The sequence below is a fragment of the Chinchilla lanigera genome, unplaced genomic scaffold (genome assembly GCF_000276665.1).
Source record: "Chinchilla lanigera isolate Chin_1 unplaced genomic scaffold, ChiLan1.0 scaffold00023, whole genome shotgun sequence".
NCBI classification, from domain to species: Eukaryota; Metazoa; Chordata; class Mammalia; order Rodentia; family Chinchillidae; genus Chinchilla; species Chinchilla lanigera.
The window spans coordinates 11,344,361-11,363,866 of NW_004955424.1; the positions used below are offsets into that span (position 1 = coordinate 11,344,361).

The 19,506-nt window shown below is 55.0% G+C and overlaps 3 protein-coding genes across 9 annotated transcripts in view; 2 read left to right on the forward strand and 1 right to left on the reverse strand.

The window, feature by feature from the left end:
• The first annotated feature begins 143 nt into the window (after positions 1–143).
• Positions 144–13,984, forward strand: Rtkn (rhotekin). 5 transcript variants are annotated; one of them, XM_005385507.2, is made up of 13 exons: positions 1,521–1,962; positions 2,315–2,728; positions 7,656–7,855; positions 9,486–9,547; positions 9,645–9,698; positions 9,809–9,926; positions 10,136–10,345; positions 10,937–11,031; positions 11,130–11,236; positions 11,461–11,589; positions 12,348–12,516; positions 12,599–12,703; positions 13,281–13,984. In XM_005385507.2, the coding sequence occupies exons 2-13, from the start codon at positions 2,657–2,659 to the stop codon at positions 13,613–13,615; spliced, it is 1,656 nt and encodes a 551-aa protein (XP_005385564.1). In that variant the 5' UTR covers positions 1,521–1,962; positions 2,315–2,656; the 3' UTR covers positions 13,616–13,984. The 5 variants fall into 5 exon arrangements, with proteins under 5 accessions (XP_005385566.1, XP_005385563.1, XP_005385564.1 ...); XM_005385509.2 differs by lacking the exons at positions 1,521–1,962; positions 2,315–2,728; positions 13,281–13,984 and adding exons at positions 144–594; positions 13,097–13,274; XM_005385506.2 differs by lacking the exons at positions 1,521–1,962; positions 2,315–2,728 and adding an exon at positions 146–594.
• Positions 13,985–14,333: 349 nt separating this feature from the next.
• Wdr54 (WD repeat domain 54) lies at positions 14,334–17,778 on the reverse strand. Of its 3 annotated transcripts, none has more exons than XM_005385518.2 (10): positions 17,700–17,778; positions 17,106–17,328; positions 16,896–16,958; positions 16,236–16,302; positions 16,089–16,142; positions 15,655–15,782; positions 15,117–15,217; positions 14,863–15,016; positions 14,596–14,670; positions 14,334–14,519 (listed from the first exon to the last, which is right to left on the reverse strand). In XM_005385518.2, exons 1-10 carry the CDS (start codon positions 17,741–17,743, stop codon positions 14,388–14,390), a joined length of 1,041 nt encoding a protein of 346 aa, XP_005385575.1. In that variant the 5' UTR covers positions 17,744–17,778; the 3' UTR covers positions 14,334–14,387. The 3 variants fall into 3 exon arrangements, with proteins under 3 accessions (XP_005385575.1, XP_005385574.1, XP_005385576.1); XM_005385517.2 differs by having other exon boundaries at positions 14,854–15,016; XM_005385519.1 differs by lacking the exon at positions 17,700–17,778 and adding an exon at positions 17,574–17,693 and having other exon boundaries at positions 14,854–15,016.
• Positions 17,779–17,879: 101 nt separating this feature from the next.
• The window catches only part of Dctn1 (dynactin 1), a 50,901-nt gene continuing 49,274 nt past the window's right edge, over positions 17,880–19,506 (forward strand). The window contains exon 1 of the mRNA XM_013514619.1: positions 17,880–17,963. Coding sequence (XP_013370073.1) covers positions 17,946–17,963 — 18 coding nt within the window. The 5' untranslated portion in view covers positions 17,880–17,945. The remainder of the gene's footprint in view (positions 17,964–19,506) is intronic.

The following is a 19,506-nucleotide window of genomic DNA, read 5'->3' on the forward strand; positions in this document are numbered from 1 at the left end:
GCCTAAGATTGGGGCTGTCGCGACCCAGCTAGCGAGGGAGTGTGTGATACACCATCCATGTGACCAAGGGATTTTCCGACCTAGGGACTCCGGCTTGACAAGTGGGGGCGGTGGGAGGGGCGGGGCTCGCTGTGCCCGCCCACGTCCAGGTGAGGCGCCTGCGACCGGGCCGGAAGGGAGGATGCGCCCACGCACAGCTCGGGAGGTGTAGGGTGCCCTGGCCCTGGGGCTGTTGGGCCGGGCTTTCCCCGCGCCTGGGTCCTTCCTGGCCGGGCGGGCGGACGGGGCCGGGTCTTTGGCGGGGGTGGAAGAGGAGGGTGCCGCGCCCTGCCCGGCCCAGGTGTCCTCGCCGGGGGCGGGGTTTGGGAACCAGGCAGCTGGAGGTTCCCGGCTTCACTGGGAGGCGGGCGGACGTCGAGGGAGAAGTGGACCAGAGACCGAGGCCGGGGACTCAGGGAGCGCACAGAGGCGCGGGCCCCCAGCATGTTCTCCCGAAACCACCGGAGCCGGGTCACCGTGGCCAGGGGCTCAGCCCTGGAGATGGAGTTCAAGCGCGGCCGCTTCCGACTTAGCGTCTTCAGCGACCCGCCAGAGGTGAGCGAGCGTCCCCGCCCTGGCCTCCCCGGCCTCCCCGGCCTCCCCGGCCTCCCCGGCCTCCCCGGCCTCCCCGCGGCCTCCGCCTCCCGCACCCGACCGCGCAGCCGAGGGGCGCAGCCGCCGCGGTGCGCGCGCAAACCCACGCGAGCTGTTGACTTAAAAAGTAAGGTGTGGGCCGTCTGCACATCAGCCCCATACATTCCCAGGCCAGGTTGGCATGCTTTGCCTCCGCCTGGGAAAACTGCCGGTTGGCCTCGATTTGAGGGGCTGCAGGTTGGATTCCAGACTGTGCCGGGACACAGCCCCTCCTGGGCATCTCCGGGCCAGGGAGTGGTGGACAGCCAGGCGGGCTCCAAACGCCCGGGCGCCCGCTGGGTCCCCGCTGCCAGCCCCGTCCCACGCTCTTCCCAACTTTGCGGGCCAACCCCTGCCATCCCTCTGGACTCTCCGCCGCTGTGCTGAAGCCCTCCCCGGGGGCGCCTCTGTGCCTCGTTGGGCAGCAAGCGTGGAGGGCGGGAACGTGCGGGGTCTCTTTTAACCCTTGGGAGTTACTCCTCACATCCAGACTTTCCGCCTCTTTTCCTGGGGGTTAAGAGGAATCAAGCTTCTAGGCTGGAGTTTCCTCCGAGTCCAGCAGTCTGCACCTCTCATGCCCATCCGAGGCACCCCAGCCCTGCTGCAATCCCCTAAAGAGGCCGGGAAGGACCGGAGGGGTACGGCTGAGCCAGGACAGAGGGAGCATAGCCACCCACCGCAGTGACACGCCGGTCCCCAGGGTCAGCTGCACACTTGCCCAAGGAGAGTCCAGTTCCAAGCTGTCCTTCTCTCCCGGGCCCGGAAAGGGTTAAGTGAGGTGGGCCTTCCTCCAGCCCCTCACCCTCCGGCTGGGATTCCAGGCCTGGCTTCTGCCCTTTCCCTCCAGGCTGCCCATAACAAAGGCCCTTTCACACCCGTGTCCCGTGTCCCGTGTCCCAGGCCTTCTCTGAGTCAGAAGCTAGTGGACTGGGGGGAGCGATTTTGTCTCCCCACCCCCAGCAACTCGCCTGAAAACCCCGCGTGGGACAGGCGTGGAGGAGTAAGGAGCGAGGCCCGGGAACAGGAGGAGGGGCCTGTGCACCCCGCCGCCCCTGGGATCTGCCAGGCCTTGGAGAGCCGGGGCGGAGCCGCAGGGCCCGGCCGCAGCCGCGGAGCAGAGTGTGACTCCGTGGGCCTGGGGTGGAGGGGGCCACGCTGCAGCTGGTTGGGACTCGGGGCTGGTTTCCTGTCTGGAAGGGAAGGGGCCCCCAGAGGGGAGTGGGGGCCGCAGCAGACGGGCACACCCCTGCCTCTCTCCCTCCCTCTCCTCCCTGCTGCTGGAAAAGCGAGGTAATTGTGAGCCCGGGGTGGGGCGGGCTGGATGCGGCCCCGAATTGGAAGGGGCGGCCGACTCACCCCTTTGTCCCACTCCCCGCGTTCATCTCCCTTCAAGTCCCCACTGCTGTTGCTCTCCTTGCTAACTTTCTCAAACTAAGCCGGTCCTCTTGGAGAGAGTTCCAACCTCGGGACAAACCCCGGGACCAAGAAACCGGCTGGAGGCGTGCCCTCCCTGCCCCCTTCCAGCTGTGCCTGCCCCTCACTGCCCTCTCCTCACACAGATTCTCTGTCCACCGGGCCAGGGATGTGGGCGGGAGCTGGGGAGGGACCCGAGTAGGAATGAAAGAGCCTTTTTCTCTCACAGCTGGGAGAACAGCTGCCACCAAAGCAAGACTGGACACTGTATGCCCATAGTGCCCTCTGCAGCCGGCCTCCCCGCCCGGACTCCTGCTCATCCCCACCTCACCTTCCTTTCCTCCCCTCCTGGCCCTCACCAGGGCTGTGGAACAGCAGTAGGTGGAGATTTTATCACAGCAGCCAGAGGGTCTCACAGGAGCTAGCGGGGGAAAGGGCAGCCTCTCCCTTCTGCCCAGAGCTGGCCGCCTCTTTCCAGGCGGGGGAGCAGTGGGAGGAATAACGGTGGGACGTCGCGGTGCCACCTGCCCCCCAGGGGTTGCCAAGGGAAAGGGCTCTGGGGGGCACAGAGATGCAGGACAGATTGCACATCCTGGAGGACCTGAATATGCTCTACATTCGGCAGATGGCACTCAGCCTGGAGGTAATGCCCCTACCCCTGGATTACACACTTCGCCCGCTTGCGCCCCGGCCTGCAGCTACCTTCCCTGTCCCTGCTGGGGCTGGGGGCGCGGGGGAGAGGGACAGGCGATTCTTTACAGCCTGTGTTGGGGGCAGTGTGTGGACTTCGGCCCAGTTCTGCTCATCAGAAGGTTATGTTGACAGCAGCGTTTTCACGCCTATTTTTGGAAGCTGTGTGGGTGGATGTGGATGTCTTCTGGTGGTAAGGGCTCCTTTAGGTAAGCCATGGAGAGAGGTGTTCAATGTGAGAGGTTTTCAGGAAGGATGAGAAGACAAAGGAGACCCTGGGCAAGGAGTAAAGATCCTGTTAGCCTCAGAGATGGTGGGCAGATGTTTATTTATAAAGGTATTCTTTTTAATTTTTTGATACAGGGTCTCACTAAGTCATCTAGGCTGTTCTTGAACTTGTGAACTTCCTGTCTCTGCCTCTGAAGTAGCTGGGATTATGGGTGTGCACCAGCATGCCTAGCACTTACTTACGCTTGAACACATTTATTGAACACATGTTATGTGCCAAGTTCCTGTGTAGACCATGGGATACCTAAGTGAACAAGACAGGACAGGTCCATTCTAGAACAGATAATAAACATACAAACAAATAAATAATACAACATAGTGAAAATATGAAAACGGGGAATGTAAACAAAATTAGGTGGGGGAGGGGGCGTAAATGTGGCAGTCTGGGAGGATTTGCAGATGGGAAGTTGGGAAGAAGGCTTTCCAGAGGAAGGTATAGCAAGGGCAGAGGTCCTTTGATGAGGGGGAAATGTTTGTGGGAAAGAAAGAGGACGGTGGAATACAGCTGGAACACAGTCGCTAAAGTTAAGCTGATGGGCAGGGAAGATCATACAAGGCCTTGAAGACTATGGTAAAGTATTTAGATTGCACTCTGTATGACCCCGGTCCAGGGAAGGGTTTTAAGCAGAGAAACAATGCATCTAAAGTTTAAGTTTTAAAACAATAGCTGCTATACGAATAAACTGGGGGCCCAGGGATATAGCTCAGCCGCACAGTGCCTGCCTGGCAAGCACAAGGTCATGAGTTCCATTCCTGGTACAAAAAAAGAATAAACTGGGGTGGGGGTGGGGGTGGGGGTGTGGGCAAGAAAAGTAGCAAAAGACCACATGGTGGGTGGTCGTGTTGCAGTCATGGAGTGGACCTGAGGGTATAGACAGTGCTGATGGACTGCCCTGTGGGAGAGGTAGACAGAGAGCACTAGAATGATTCTCAGGTGTGTGGATAAGTCTGGATGGTTAGCCCTTTAGGGAGATAGGGAAGGTGGAGGAAGCTTTCAAAATGACTGCCTGGGCCAGGCAAGGGGCTGCTGCTAGCGGAGGTCGGAGACAGGCGTGTGAAGGGTCTCCATCTGGCATAGCCATTTATTGCACATTTGCTGTTTGCCTAGTTACCCCCCGCCCCACCAGAGTGGACATTTCAGGTCAATCATAGCACTCTTTACCAATGAGCCAGACATCAGCACAGACTTTACCAATGAAATAAAATAAAACATTTTGTTTCTTAGTTGGTGTAGCCACATTTCAAGTGCTAGATGATTACTGAGCATTTCCATCACTACAGTGGGTTTTATTGGACAGAGTTGGTCTAGGTGTATAAATGTTTGAATGCTCTACCTTGTGTTCTGCTCCCTGCCCAACAGTGTAATTTCTTTCCATTTGGGGGGCAGAGGAGGGGTTTGTTTTCACTTTGGTCAACTCTTCTTCAGCCGTAGGCTGAGGGTGTTATAATTCTTTCTTCCCCAAGTTCAGGGGATCCTCAAAAGAGGGGCCCACTGATGTTTCTGGGAATGTTGAGAAAGGTAATCCTGGAAGAATAAATCCAGACTTTCTTGGGGAGGCGATTTAAATTGCAGGTAAAGGGGAGGAACAGTGAGAGAAAACATTTTTAAATATGTGCTAGGCCAGGATAGAAGTTAGACTTTCCCACTTAATCCTCAAATAATGCTATGGCACGAAGTGAAATAGTCCCAGGTCCACGGACTAGGGTTCCAGAGGTCGAATATTCACAGCTTGTCAAGTCCCTAACCTAGAATTGGAACTTAGCCCTGGGGGAGATTCTCAAGGGAACAGAAGGTGGTGAGAAGCAGAGCAGGAAATCAGGGACGGAAGAAAGTGGGAGGAGTGGGAAAGGCGGTCCACAGAGGGCCGAATGTGTGCTGGGGCTTCTGCATCCTTTTTCAGTCCCCGGGGATCTGACCCAGGTTCCGCTGACACTCAGCTCTGCCCTCCTTCCCAGGAGTCTGGGGGAACTGTTGCCTGTGGGGTGGGGAGGGAGCAAGGACGGAGCGGTGTGGGGGCTGGGCTGAAGTACAAGGGTCCAGCGCCTGAGCCAGGCCCCCAGGTGCTCTACTCAGAAGGGTGGGGGCTGGTTTTCTTGCGCACCCCTGCTTATGGGCCTTGGAGGAGTGAAGGGGCTGGAGGGCAGTGGGCAAACAGGAGCAGTTCCAGACCCCCAGTTCTACTTTATACACTACCCACCCCAGGCCCCGGGGAAGGGGTCACCTCGGAGGGCAACCCCAGTGCGGAGGGGCCTCCTGTCCTCTGCAGGGCCCGGAGCCCATTCCAGGGCAGTGCAGGTGCTGCCGGGGTCCTGGCCCGCACCCTTCGTGGTGGAGACGCCCAGAGCGCGGATCCTAGCCCTGCGGAGCTCCGGGAGGAACCGCCCGCGTCTTGGAGCCCCTGGGCCACTCTCGCGGCAATTGAGATCTGATGTCACCGGCGCCCAGAGCACTGCTGGCGGCCGCACGCGCGGCGGCGCCTGCGGTATGATGATTCCCCGCGGCCCTCGGCCCAGCCAGCTCCGGGCTAGTGCTGCTCCCTGGATCCCGGGGCGCCACTGCGGGCGCCCACACAGGCAATGGACAGGGCTAGGGCAGGATCCGTGAGTGCCGGGGACTGGGACAACGGAGGCTACCCTGGAGGGGGCTTGAGGATGCCCGTGGGTCCTGTCTCTCTCTGGGGTATTTGTGGCAGTAGCTGGATACAGAGTGGGGTAGGGGTTGGCAAGCAGCGAAACTTAAAAGAGGTAGGACCTTGATGCAGACCGAGGAGGCTAGGCTGGGAGGATCTATGTAATCTTAGAGGGCTTCCTGGTGGAGGGGGCTTCGGGCTGGGTTGGCCCTTTTTGTAAGGGAAACCGGTGCTTGGTGCTGGGGTGAAGTGTAATGAAAGTCTAGCCTACCACAGTGACCCCAGGATAAAAAACAGATAATGAAGAGTGAATTTGCAGACAGGCTGGACGAGGAATTTTTTTTTTTTTTGAGACAGTCTTGCTATGTAGCTCGGCTGTCCTTGAACTCATAATGCTCCGATTGCCTCAACCTCTGAAATTCTGGGATTGCAGGTCTGTGCTACAGTGCCTAGCTGGGCAAGGGTTCTGCATGAGGGAATTCAGGAAGGCTGGAGCCATCAGGGACAGAAGCCAGAGGCACAGGATGTGGAGGAATCCTCAGTGAGAGAGAAGATAGGTTTGGGGAGGTCACAGTCATTCCCCTCTTCCAACTGGACGAACCCATCTGAACTATGGGGTGATCTCCCACCTCCTCTCTGAAGTCTCCTGTGATTGCCTCAGCCAGGAACAAGCAGGGTTTGTTTCCTGTGAGTGTGTTTATGCCATGACATGGCACTTACGGAGCAGCCATTAATGCCTGCACCTCTCAGCTCCCAGCTGGATTTCAAATCCAGAGCCATGGACAGCACAGATGCTCCTACGCTCACGGGAGGAGCACTAGTGCCACCAAAGTGGCATCATTGTTAGAATACCCATCCCTCCCACTCACAATACAGTTCTGTGTGCTAGTGTTGTGCCGAGTCCTCGTGTCCTAGTGGAGATGATTTGTATCCCCATTTCTCAGGTGGGAAACTGAGGTTTAGGAGGCTGAGTAAACTACCCAGTGCTCAGCACTTTTTTAGCGCCAGGACCACTTCTTTTTAAACGAATGTTCCTAGAGACTCTGCTGCCTCTTCTAGTGCCTCCCCTCTGCCCCGTATGCACAGCCTGCCCAGCCCCTTACTCCTGGACCATTTTCATGCACCGCCGTTCCTTGCCTTTGACCTCACACTCAAGCTCACAGGGCCAGACGGTGGTGGATCCCCTGATTTGGGGTGTGTATGGGGTTTTGTGTGGCAAGGGTAGGTAAACTCAGTGAAGGAGCATAAATTCACTGATCCTGTAAATCTGTTTTCCATTCCTAACTTCCAAGGGAAGACCCAGGCCACTGATATTTTATAAATTATGTATATATGCATATATATGCTAATATATACATATATGTATGTATACGTCTCACACAAATGGTAATGTGTATAATATTGTTCTGCTTTCTTTTCTCACATATTTTGTGGGGAAACTGCCTTATAACTCTTCATGTATGTCTAGCTCACTCTTTAATGTCTATCCATGGTATGGATGTGCCATGACTTATTTAACCAATGCCCTATTGAAGGACTTTTCATTTTAATTTTGGTATTTAAAACAATGTTGCATGAGTATTTCTGTACAAACGTCGTTGCCTAATATATGTGTAACTGGATCTGTAGGATAAGCTTGTGGAAATTGGATAGTTAGATGAAAAGATATGTGAACTTGTAGCTTTCCAAGATTTTTCCAAATTGTGTTCAAGAGGTAGAAAGAATTTATACTCCCAACCATCAAGTGCTTGGGGGCATCTGGATTTTTAAAAGCTTTTTTGATTATTCCTGAGCAACTAAGGTTGAGTCCCAGTGTTTGCTTTTGAGTTGCCTAAAACGTTAGTTTCTGGTCAGTTTTTCCCAGTGTACAGCCCACTTGGGGACTCGGTGGGGGGCGGGGCTGTGCTTCAGCCTGTTTTCTGACTGACATTTCCCTTTCACCTTTCCCCTGACCCTGGCTAGGACACAGAGTTGCAGAGGAAGCTAGACCATGAGATCCGGATGAGGGAAGGGGCCTGCAAACTGCTGGCTGCCTGCTCCCAGCGAGAACAGGCTCTGGAGGCCACCAAGAGCCTGCTGGTGTGCAACAGCAGAATCCTCAGTTACATGGGCGAGCTACAGCGGCGCAAGGAGGCCCAGGTGCTGGAGAAGACAGGACGGAGGTGAGCAAGGGGGAGGCGAGGCCTCGGTGGGAGCGGGAGGCTTTAAGAGTGGTGTCAGTGCGGCACGTGCATGTGGAGTGTGGACCGCTCTGCAGGAAACCTCCTGAAGGCCTGTCGGGGCTTGGTGTTTTACCACTGCAGTGTGCCGCACAGGGCAGCTAGGGCTGCACTCAGTAAAGTTAGTGTGCCTGGTGGAAGCTGGAGTCTGAGGAAGGAGTGCAATAGAGCTTATTTGCCAACACCTGTCTGTGATCCAAAAAAGCTGGCTGGTTTCTAGAAGATGAATGATCTCAAAGGCAGTTCACCAAATGGCCAATTTCCCACAAGTTCCCAGTAGTTTGTTGTACTGGGGATTCACCATCAGAGGCAGGAATTGAGAAAACATGTAATAAAAAACCACTTCAAGGAAAGCCTACCCATTCATGTAAGTCAGCTTGTGCATTGTAAAAGGGCTTAGCCTCTGGGTATGAAACACAATGACATTAGACTACACTGACACTGGACTGCTGATCTGCCCAATCTGCTGCGAAGTGGCTCAAGTGAGACGCTGTGGTCAAGCTAAAATGCTGGAGGACATATTTGGCAAATCGATCATTCTGAGAATTGGCCATTTTTGGTAAACTGGTCATTTGGAGAGCTGGCTAGGGCTGCTTGCCTCACCAAAGCTGGGTGGGAAGATGGTCCTAGCATGACACAGGGAAAGTTGTCAGCTCACCTGTGAAGCCAACAGAATGTGAAAATCCACTCTGCCAATGCTTCCTATAGGAAGGGCAAGCAGGCAAAGGGACACTTTCTCTGTGAGCATGGCCATCAACAGACTGTCCTAAGTCACCACACAGTATGACCTGAGATATGCCGGAGTCCCTGGTAGATAAACAAGTAGTCATTAGTTCCACATCATTTAGTCCTGCTGAGTCAAATTATGTTACTGCCATTATAAGTAAGTACAGAAAAACTGGCTGTCACTTTAGCCAAGAGACACTTGCTAGTGAATCCCAGTGATGGGCAGGGATGATACTGTGGGGGGTTCTGACGTGGGGAAGGTGGAGTACTGGGAAGGTGGGGCAGGTACCTGGCTAAGAGGGCAGAGCGGAGAAAGCAAAGCAGGAGGAGAGGTAGCGGAGGCGTCTGTGGTGAATGGAGCATAGATGTTCCGATTGTTTCTTCCATTCATCAAACACTGGTAAATTATCGTCCAACTGACCCAGTGCCCTCTTGCATCAAAGAAGTGACAAGGTGGTAGAAAGGTGTGGTTTCCTTGCTACTGCAAAGAAGAGCCTGCAGACACCTGCCAGTCTGGGTCTAGTGGAGAAAAGCCTTTGAAAGGAAGAGAGTCTGTCGGTGGGCACTCAAGGCCCCATTTGTCCCTGGCAGGGTCTGGCGAGATAGTCAGGGAGGGTGCTTGGAGCGGGAGGAGCCATGAGCTTGTGTACTTCATGAGCTTGAGTGTCCCTAAGCCCAGCAAACCCTGGGTTCAGTTAACAACTCGCACTGTCCCTGAGCCCCAACATGTCCATCTGGCTAGGGATCTGGGCCCTTGGGATCTGGGGGATCCTAGAGCCCTTGAGAAACTAGAGCAAGGGGGAGAAGTATGTAGGAGCCAGGCCAGGACCTTGTGATCTACCCACAGGCCTTCTGACAGCGGGCTGCCCCCTGACCGCTCCCCCTGCCGTGGCCGGGTCTGCATCTCTGGTAAGAAGCAAAGCTGCCCCGGCTGCTGGCACCCCTCGCCCAGCCACGCCTTCTCTTGCCCCGTCTCAACATCTGTTCCTTCCCCACTGCTCCTTAGACCTCCGGATCCCACTCATGTGGAAAGACACAGAGTATTTCAAGAACAAAGGTGGTAAGTTCCACACCCTGGGACAAATTCAGGGGCTTGTTCCCTGAGGCTGGAAGCTCTTGTGGGACGCCTTTTTTTTTTTTTTTTTAACCAGTTTTGCTCTTTGTCCCCAGACCTGCACCGCTGGGCTGTATTTCTACTGCTACAGCTAGGGGAACAGATTGAGGACACAGAGATGATCCTGGTGGACAGGACCCTCACGGACATCTCCTTTCAGAACAATGTGCTCTTGTGTGTACCTCACCCCAGTGGCTTCCTTCTTTCTCCAGTGTGCTGCAATCTCTGAGGCATTTCCATGGGAGGAGAGTCAGAGGAGGGAGAAGCGGAGGGGAGGAAGGGGGACCTGGGCACCTAGATTTCCCGGTGGAGCCGTCCAGTAATTGTACCCTCATCCTGTGCTTCCTGGTGACCACCTTCATTTTCCTCCCACACCCTTGCAGCACTGAGGCGGGGCCAGACTTTGAACTGCGGCTGGAGCTGTATGGGGCCTGTGTGGAAGAAGAGGGGGCCCTGGCTGGCGCCCCCAAGAGGCTTGCCACCAAACTCAGCAGCTCCCTGGGCCGTTCCTCAGGGAAGCGTGTCCGCGCATCGCTGGACAGTGCTGGGGGCTCAGGGAGCAGTCCCATCCTGCTCCCCACCCCGGCTGTGGGGTAAGACCCCACGCTCCTCCCTGCCCTCAGCCGCTGTATCCTGCACACAGTGACCTTTGAACCCTGCTGAGCAGGAAGAACCGCAATGCCAGGATATAAAGACGAATGGACACAACGTGTCAGGAGGCATTCCAGCCCGTACCTGAGCTATTTCACAGGCCCCTGGGAAGGCAGGCAGAGTTAGGCATTGGAGTTTTAACTTCTTAGCAGTTGCAAACACATCCTATAGATGGACAAGAACAGAGCCTCCTAGTTGGAACCAGGTATCTTGGCCCTGGAGATACTTCATGGAATCACCGGGACTCTGAGCAGCCATAAATTATGGGCAAGGTTCTTAACCTAGGCTCAAGGTGCCTCCTCATCTGTTAGCTGGAGAGTACCAGGCCTCACAGGGCGGCCAGGGAATGCAGTGTGGTAACAGATATAAGGTGTAGGTCGTGACAATCAGTGGGTCAGTAAATGGTTCATTCCTAGCCCTGTTGGGGAGGCAACCTGTTAGAGAGAGCTCCCCAACAATGGGGCAGACCTGCTCAGCCTTGCAGGCCCCTTTAATGCACCCCTCCCTCACCTGATGCCCCCTCCTTTCTCCAGGGGTCCGCGTTACCACCTCTTGGCTCATACCACACTCACCCTGGCAGCAGTGCAAGATGGGTTCCGCACGCATGACCTCACCCTCGCCAGTCACGGTATGTGCGCGCGCGTGTGCCTGTGTGTGCGTGGGACACGGGTGGTGCTAACGGGCTGTGGGATTCCCCAACTTGCCTTGCACTTTCTCATCCCCCAGAGGAGAACCCTGCCTGGCTGCCCCTTTACGGTAGTGTGTGTTGCCGCCTGGCCGCTCAGCCTGTCTGCATGACTCAGCCCACTGCAAGTGGTACCCTCAGGGTGCAGGTGAGGGGGCCCCAGTGAGTAGAAGAGGAAGGGAGGCAGGAGGAGCTGGACCATCTAGGAACAGGACTACTGGGAAAGAAGACCTGGGTGGATGAAGGGGGTGAGGCAAGATGAGGGGAGGGACAGGCAGGAGGGTGGGCCGAAGGGGCAGGTTGTCAGGGGAGGCTGGGCAGGAGGGTCCTGGGGGTGTGACTCCCCCAGGAAACACCGAGTCATTTCTACAGCAAGCTGGGCAGCTGCAGAATGGGGCACGAGTGCACGGAGTCTTGAAGGGCACAAACCTGTTCTGTTACCGGCGACCGGAGGACGCAGACACTGGGGAAGAGCCGCTGTTGACTATTGCCATCAACAAGGTGATGGGTCCCCTGGTGGTGAGGTCACCGGGTACCTGGGCCCAGGTGCTGCTCCTCAGGCCCCAGGAGGGTCGGCATAGACACCAGAGCCAGGGAGACTGCGGCCTTCTGCCCCTAACAGCATCACACGCTGCTTCAGGGCCTGGGGTGCTGAGAATCACACTCTTCTAGCCACAGCATCGTTGAAAACACCCTCTGGCCCTGCCAAGTCTCAGAGGGTTTCAGTGCCAGTTTAACACTTTTCTTCCTCTTTCCCCTATTCCCGATTCCAATCAGTATCTACCTCAAATGTCCTGTTTTTCTTTCCCAAGGTCCAGTTGCCCTTCTTTGCTCCCTAGCCCTTTTGTTGGCTCTCTGGTCTGTGTGTTTGTTTTTGGGTGCTGGGGATCAGATCCAGGGCCTTATGCATGCTAGGCAAGTGCTATACTGCTGAGCTGTAACCCAGTCCCCTGCTTACATCTTGGAAGTATGGAGGGGCCTTGGGCCTCAGTGCTCTTGCCCACTTGTGCCTTTCCTGCCCGGCTCAGCCCCTTTCCCTACCTCAATCTGCTCCCGCTTCCCTGGCTCAGCTGTGACTGTTTCATCCCCAGCCCTCTCCTGCCATTCCTTCCCACTCCGTTCAGTAGGAGGTAAATGAGGGCTCAGCAAGCCCCACCGCACTTCCTACTCAGGTGGGGGGTGATGCAGGCTGCCTGATCTCACTGCTGAGGGCCGTGACCAAGGCAGAGGTGGAAGCAGCCCTCTTCTTTCTCCTGCAGGAGACTCGAGTCCGGGCAGGGGAGCTGGACCAGGCCCTAGGGCGGCCCTTCACCCTCAGCATCAGTAACCAGTATGGGGATGACGAGGTGACGCACACCCTTCAGACAGACAGCCGGGAAGCTCTGCAGAGCTGGAGGGAGGCTCTGTGGCAGCTCTTCTTCGACATGAGTAAGGGAGAAGGGGGCTTGGCCAACTCAGTGTAGCAGGAGAGGGGCCTGGCCCTCTCTTCCCGTCAGTGCTCTTCCCACAGGCCGGTGGAAGCAGTGCTGTGATGAAGTCATGAAAATTGAAACTCCTGCTCCCCGGAAACCGCCCCAAGCCATGGCCAAGCAGGGGTCCTTGTACCATGAGATGGGTGAGTGAGAGAAAACGCACTCAGGGGGCTTGATGGAAAGTGGGGTTCTGGGCTTCAAGGGAACCCCAGATACAGGAAACAGAGAGGAAGCACACTTTGTGCTAGGATAGATTTCTGGGGACCCAAGGCCCACCCACTCCTGCTGTAGGCCTTTCTCCTCTCCAGTTCTTTTTAGAACGATCTCCACCAAAGTTCAAAACAAAACCTCAAAAAACAGATTCATTTCGTGGGCTTCTATCCTAATTTCTTCTTTTCTGTTTTCCTTTCCGCACGCGGATTCCTGTCTCTTCCTCTGACCCCTCACTTGCCTGGCACTGCTTTCATTTTTCCTTCCCTGGTTTCTTTACCTACTTCTGCTGCCCTCTCCCTCCCCACCCATGCTGTATCCCACAGACTTATCAGAGCCCATGGCCCCAGGGGGCCCTGGTGAGGGGCTGCTCCTGCAGGATAACGCAATCTCGGCCGAGATCCGGGCTCTGCTTTCCTATTACAGTGACAGGTGACAGTCAGGGCTGGGTAGGCCTGGGGCCTGAGCTCTGACGGGCCCCCTCCCCTCAACCCCTTCCTGATGCCGCAGCTATTGAGCCGCTGGATGACATCGCAGCGGTGACAGACATCCTGGCTCAGCGAGAGGGCACAAGGCTGGAGACATCCCCACCCTGGCTAGCAATGTTTGCAGATCAGCCTGCCCTGCCTAGCTCCTGCTTGCCTGCCTCAGTGGCCCCAGCCCCTGCCTGGACACACCCCTTGCCCTGGGGGCGACCCCGAACCTTTTCCCTGGATGCTGTCCCTCCAGACCACTCCTCTGGGGCTTCTTGCTCGGTTGCCCCTCTCTCTGCACAGCGACCCCCAAGTTCTAGAGGCCTCTGCAGCAAAGGCTCTCTCCGTACTTGGCTGCAGTCACCAGTGTGAGGGACAAGGGCACTGGCAGCAGGATCTGGCCAGAAAAGAAAAGGACCTACGTGCAACTGGGCTCTGGATGTGGTGCTGTCTGAAGCGGGTCGGCCAGCTTAGCCTCCTCCTCCTCTCTGCACTGGGGGTAGGCTGGGAGGGGGAACAGAAGCTCCATTGAAGTTGTGGGTACCATGGTACTGAGCGGTTCAGTCCCAGAGCTGGCTGGGATGCCCCCCGCTAGATCCTTCCTGGGAAAAAACTGGAATAACGCTTCCCTACCTCCCTGCACTAACCAGCTTTGAAGATGGCACTGAAGAGCCCTGGGAGGGAGCACACCTCCCTGTGACTCCTACATCAACCATTAAAGTTATTTAATAGCAGCTTTCACTCAGTTCTCTTTTCTTTACTGCCCAGTACTGGGAATTGAGCCCAGGGACTCATGCATGGTAGGAAAGTGCTCTACCCCTGAGCTACGTCCCCAGCCCTTTTAAAATTATATCTTGAGATGGGGTTTCACTCAGTTACCCAGACTGGCTTCAAACTTGCAATCATTCCGCTTCAGCCTCCCGGATAGCTGGGATTACAGATGTGAGCTACTGTGTCTGGCTCTCGCCTGGTTCTGGAGGACAGGTTGCCTGTCTCTGTGTGGTCTGGACCTGCCCCGCCCCTCCTCCCTCGAACTTATTTCGCCACCATTGTGAAATATAACTCTGATACTGAGTAATCAGACAAGGACTGGGTGGAGGGGATGCTTTATAAATACACGGGGAAGAGAAGGGCTGCTGTTTGCTCACACGCTGCCGAATCTCAGGATCTCAGTGACGTCATACCCCGTCACAGCAAAGGAGCTGCCCGAGGGATCACAGAACCGAGCACCACACACCTGGGTGTCAGATACACACTCACCATGACAGTGTTCCACCTGGGGGAGAAGAGGGCCCGTCAGGACTTGCTGCCTCACGCGTGGGACCCAGTTCCACCCTTCCCACAATATGCACCTCAATGCAGCCACTCTCTGGGCTTCTGCTCAGCTTCCAGATGTGCACAAAGGTGTCTTCAGCTGCAGAGAGCAGCTATAGAAAACAAAAACAAAACATGAAGGAAGAGTGAGAGCTAGAATGCCCTGATGGGACGGGTGTAGGCTAGAACGCCTAGTCCTGGTGCCCCAGGGAGGAGGCTATACTGAGTAGCCTATGGCATTCCTCTCAACATCCTAGCACCAGGAAACGGGGAACGCTGGGGTGCAGGAGACTGACCTTGCCCACCTCAGGAGCTAGGTCCAGTGCGCAGATGGCCCGGGCGTGGGCGTTGATCTGTATGTTCAGAGTTCCTGTAGTGGCCTCATAGAGATGCACTTGCCCGTTCCCATAGCCTGCTGCTACAATCCCCTGCCACAGCCGCACGGAGGAGCATGGGACCCTGCAAGGGTGACATTTACTGTTGGTTTGTGTAGACCCAAGGCTACACTCCACCTTGAAGCTCCCTCAGAAAGGCCACAGCCCCCTTCTGCCTCACCTACCCAAATCCTGGAATGTGGGTCAGTAATGTGAACTCAGGTCCTGACCTCCAGACACACAGTGAGCCAGAATCATCTGCTGTCACCATGTCAGCCACACCATCCTGAGGGGAAAGATGGGATCAGCTCTTCCTCTTCCCCCCTGCTGTGGTTCTGAGCACAGGGTAGGAGATGAAGGGAGGGCATATGTGCATCTTTGCCTCTCAAGGGTTAGGGCAAGACGTGGGGCCCTCACTGGCTGGACCCACCAGTAACCTTCCCCACGGTTCCCTCAAGAAGCACGGGCTGCTCTCCTTGCACTGCCTTACACAGTCTGACAACCAACCACACTCCCCTCCCCCATCATGTATTAAAGGGGGTACATAATTTTCTTACTGGATGGATGAAGGTGAGGCCACAGTGCCAGGATTTTTTGGAGGTCTTGCAGCGATCTCAGGAGCTCACAGTGCAGGCTGGACTCTGGGCCTCCTGATTCCCAACACCAGACAGCCAAAGCAGCCATAGACCCTTCTCTGTGCTAGGGTAAGGGAAGTTCACTTACCTGTCCTTGGGCAGGCTCGGTGGCAATATCTGTGACTGGTGTCTGGTGTCCTCCCAGCTCCTCACTCAGTACAATGTTGGGACCTTTGGCTGGGATGTCAAACACCAGCACTCGGCCTGACCAGGTTCCTGCAGCCAGAATCAGTGCCCCACTAGTGGCTTCCTGCCCTTCTGGGTTTCAGTACTCCCTCCACCCCAGAAACTTTAATAACAAACCCATGCTGCAACAGTCCCACCCCTTCATGCATTACCCCCATCCTATCCCACCCTGCCTCTCTGCCTCTTCTGTATGTTTTTGGAGTCTCAGGTCCCCCCTTGGCTCCCACCCTCCTCTCAAACCCTTCACAATTTCCTCAGGCTTTCAGCATCCTCCCAGCTGAAGCCCACATTCCTATACCTTATACCCCCCTAATGCCCTGTCCTTGACCCCCTCACCTACACAGATGAAGTGCCCACTGGCAGCAATTCCTCGGGCAAACACAGCCTGTACTGAGTATGAAAAGGGAAAGTTGTCAGATATAGCGCTTCTCCCAGCCCTAGGAGACACTGCCTACCCATATGCCCATTAGGTCCTGCAGGTACCTGAAGAGGCATCTCCAGAGTCCAGTGCATGCCAATAGACCATGACAGAGCCATCAGACTCGTACATCTGGAAGATAGGACCAAGGATGAGGCATGACCCAGCTGACCTTTGTTGGGCTCTGCACAAAGTGCTTTACATATCCATGTTAGCCTTGCCCCCTTTAATCCTCAAAACCACACTTGGAGGTAGACACTATCCCCCCACCCCCATGTACTGGGGCTTGAACCCAAGCTTCGTGTATGCTAGGCAAGTACTGACACTGAGCTACTTCCCTGACCCTTTTTATTTTGAGACAGGGCCTTGTTAAGTTGCCCAGGCTGGCCTCAACTTGCAATCCACTGCCTTGGCTTCCCAAGTAATTGGGTTTACAGATGAATGCCACCATGCCCAGCTATAGGCACTGTTTTTATACTATTTTTTCAGATGAGGACGCTGAGACTCTGCCCAAGCAAATACAGCCATTTTTTCTTTTCTTAACATGGTACAGCTACTAAAGGGCCAGATGTTGGAGCCCACTTGGGGACTGGAGAGGATAGAGGAAGATGAAGAGAGGAGAGTGGGCTATGCATGGGAAAAGGTTGGAAGTATTTACAGCCCAATGGGAAAGGGTCTGGGGACCTTGGAAAGATTAGTGGGGGATGTCAGCAGGGTCTTCTTACCTGTATCCCTCGGTGTGAAGTGAGAACCAGCAGTACTCGGAAGGGGAGGACACACCAGTGGACCTGGAAGGAGGTGGACCAGGTGGAGAGAGGAAAATTAGAGTGGAGATAGGAGGCATCAGAAGAGGAAATTCAGAGGGTCGGCAGAGCCTATTCCTTGAGATTTGAAAGGGCAGGGGCAGGGCTGAGTTCAGGAACTCCCTGGCTCACCTGAGTGATAAGTGGGGGGCTCACTCCTGCGCCCTCTTTAACGTGGAGATGGCGCTGGGCCAAGGGCACACCGTCAGGGGCAGCACTAAGAACCTGGGCGCTTGGTCCATGAACCACCCCAAAAAGCGTGAGGTTGCGGGCGGGCAGCTGTAGTACACTGAGATTGTTGCACAGGGCGGCGGCGGAGCCTTGGAGGGGGATGGAGCGCTCCCGGCGGAACATGCTGTGGGACAGAGACCGAATCATTGCGTGCGGGAAAAAGATCACGGTGGAGACTGGGGAGGGCAGGCAATTATGAGGGACAGAGGGAGATCTCTGAGACTAGGTGATGAGATGGGATGTCCCCAGAACGGTGATGGGACAGGGTCGCCGGGGGAGGGAGGGTCTCCTGGAGCACAGGAAGGGAGTCCCAAGGCTGAGTCACGGGGCGATGGGGGAAATCCCTGAGGAATGGTGGTGGCACAGGACCGGGTGGCTCGAGTGGTTAAGTCCAAAAGGCAGGATGTGGCTGTCAGGCACTTCCCCCTTCAGCTCGGCTCCCTGCAGGCCCGTGCTTGGGTCTAAGTTCACACCCGTCGCCCCACATCCCCTTGCCTGATTCCAGGATCCTTCGGTTCCTCCGAATCCGCCGCCACCATAGAGACGACGCACACACGCACGCCGCTGGGCGGGGCGAGCGTGCGGCGCGTGGCCCGGTTGCCGGGTAACCAGGGGGGAGGAGCCACTCGCGCGCCTCACGGTTGCCGAGGCGACCGTTAGGCTGCGGCGGCTGCGGCCTCTGCGGTCGCTGAGTGCTCAGGAGACGGCTGAAACTCTCCCGTCGAAGCCACCGCAGCAGCAATGGCGCAGGAAAGCTCGGTGAGCTTGAGCTCCAGTAGGGGTGCGCCAGTAATGGGGTCGGCCAGTAAGGTCGGTGTCGCGAACAGTGGGCCGGTTCTACCGCGCCCCGGCGTTGAGGATGACTGAAGCCACGTCGGTGCTTGGGCAGGAAGCTTACATCTGCACGGTGCCCAGTCCCACGCTTCGTCACACTCGGCCCCTGAGGGAGGGAGTCAGTTGATGTAGAGCTTGAGAACTACACTTGAATCTGAAAACAGCTAATACCTGTGATAAGTCTCTTACAAGTGGGCAAACCAGAAATGGCCGGGTATCTAGGGAGAGGTGTTGATCCGTAAATCATATTTTTGCCGAATTTCTCCGGAGGAAAAAAAATGCGTTAAACAACAACGCCTAAAGTACACCTGAAAGTTCATGTGTTTAAAAGCCAAGATATTTTAAAGAAAACAGATTTGAAGGGCCTTTGTGCAAAAAGATGTGGTCAGGCCACATCTAGGCACGGTTACCTGGCGGCGGGGATCAAACGAGAGGCTGGGAGGAGAGGTCTAAGGAACCAACTGTTATCCTGGCGTTATCTGTCCCGCTCTCACCAAGCCGGGCCAGGGCTGTGGGCCCCACCCTGGGCTTGCCACAGGGCTGTGCTCGCCGGTGGAAAGGGGGAAATAAGGCATAAGGGATTTTGAGTTCAGTGTGAGGGTTAGGAAACACCAGATCTGAGAGAGAATGAATTTCAGGGAATGACGAGTATAAGGCGCTAAGTGGGGGGTTGGGCAGCCGATAAAGGTTTGGGAAGATCGTATTTGGAGGTAAATTTTGGAAGGAACCAGATACGGGGAAGTGGGGAAGTGCGTAAGCTTCCAACAAACTTGGTAAATTACCATGTCCCTACCGTGAGTTTGGCGGCTAGACCCTCTATAGTGGGTTTTTCACTATTATTAATTTTTCACTATTATTTGGTTTTGCCGAGACAGGATCCCCTTACTGTGCATAGTTCAGGCTGCCTTAAACTCACTATGTAGCATACACTGGCCTCAACTCGCAGCAGTCCTGCCTGCCTCAGTCTCCCAAATGCTGGGATTACAGGCATGTGCCACTGCACCTGGCTTTCTTGATTTTTAAAAGGATACAAACTCCTTGATAAAACAGAGAATAGAATAGGAAAGAAATATATCTCCTGTAATCATTTTGGTGTTTTCTAATCTATACTGGTCAATATTACTGATATTGTAATTAATGTGCAATTTTGTATCTTCTTTCTTTGACCTAAAATTCAGTCAAGCATTTTCGTATGCTATTGCGAATTCTTTCTAAAGATTACCTTCATCATTACATAAAATTCCTTATTCAGATACAGCGTAGTTAACCATCTACTCTTCCTTAGATGAAGGTTCAATATTCTGCTATTATAAATAACACTACAGCTAGTATATTAAAAGTAACACTACAGGAGTATATATATGTTTTCAATTTCTATATTTGCTTGGTACATGTTTGCAGTACATACTGATTAAATCATTCGTGATGGGGAGTTGGTACACATATATAACACATCTGAATTCTTTTT

Coding starts and splice junctions, on each gene's coding strand:
- Rtkn (XM_005385506.2), top strand. CDS start 484: ATGTTCTCCCGAAACCACCGGAGCCGGGTCACCGTGGCCAGGGGCTCA. Junction 11,032..11,129: donor CCTCACCCTCGCCAGTCACG/GTATGTGCGCGC, acceptor CTCATCCCCCAG/AGGAGAACCCTGCCTGGCTG. Junction 11,237..11,460: donor GTGGTACCCTCAGGGTGCAG/GTGAGGGGGCCC, acceptor TCATTTCTACAG/CAAGCTGGGCAGCTGCAGAA.
- Wdr54 (XM_005385517.2), bottom strand. CDS start 17,743: ATGGTGGCGGCGGATTCGGAGGAACCGAAGGATCCTGGAATCAG. Junction 15,783..16,088: donor TGGGCACTTCATCTGTGTAG/GTGAGGGGGTCA, acceptor TTCTGGCTGCAG/GAACCTGGTCAGGCCGAGTG. Junction 15,218..15,654: donor CCGAGCCTGCCCAAGGACAG/GTAAGTGAACTT, acceptor CTTTCCCCTCAG/GATGGTGTGGCTGACATGGT.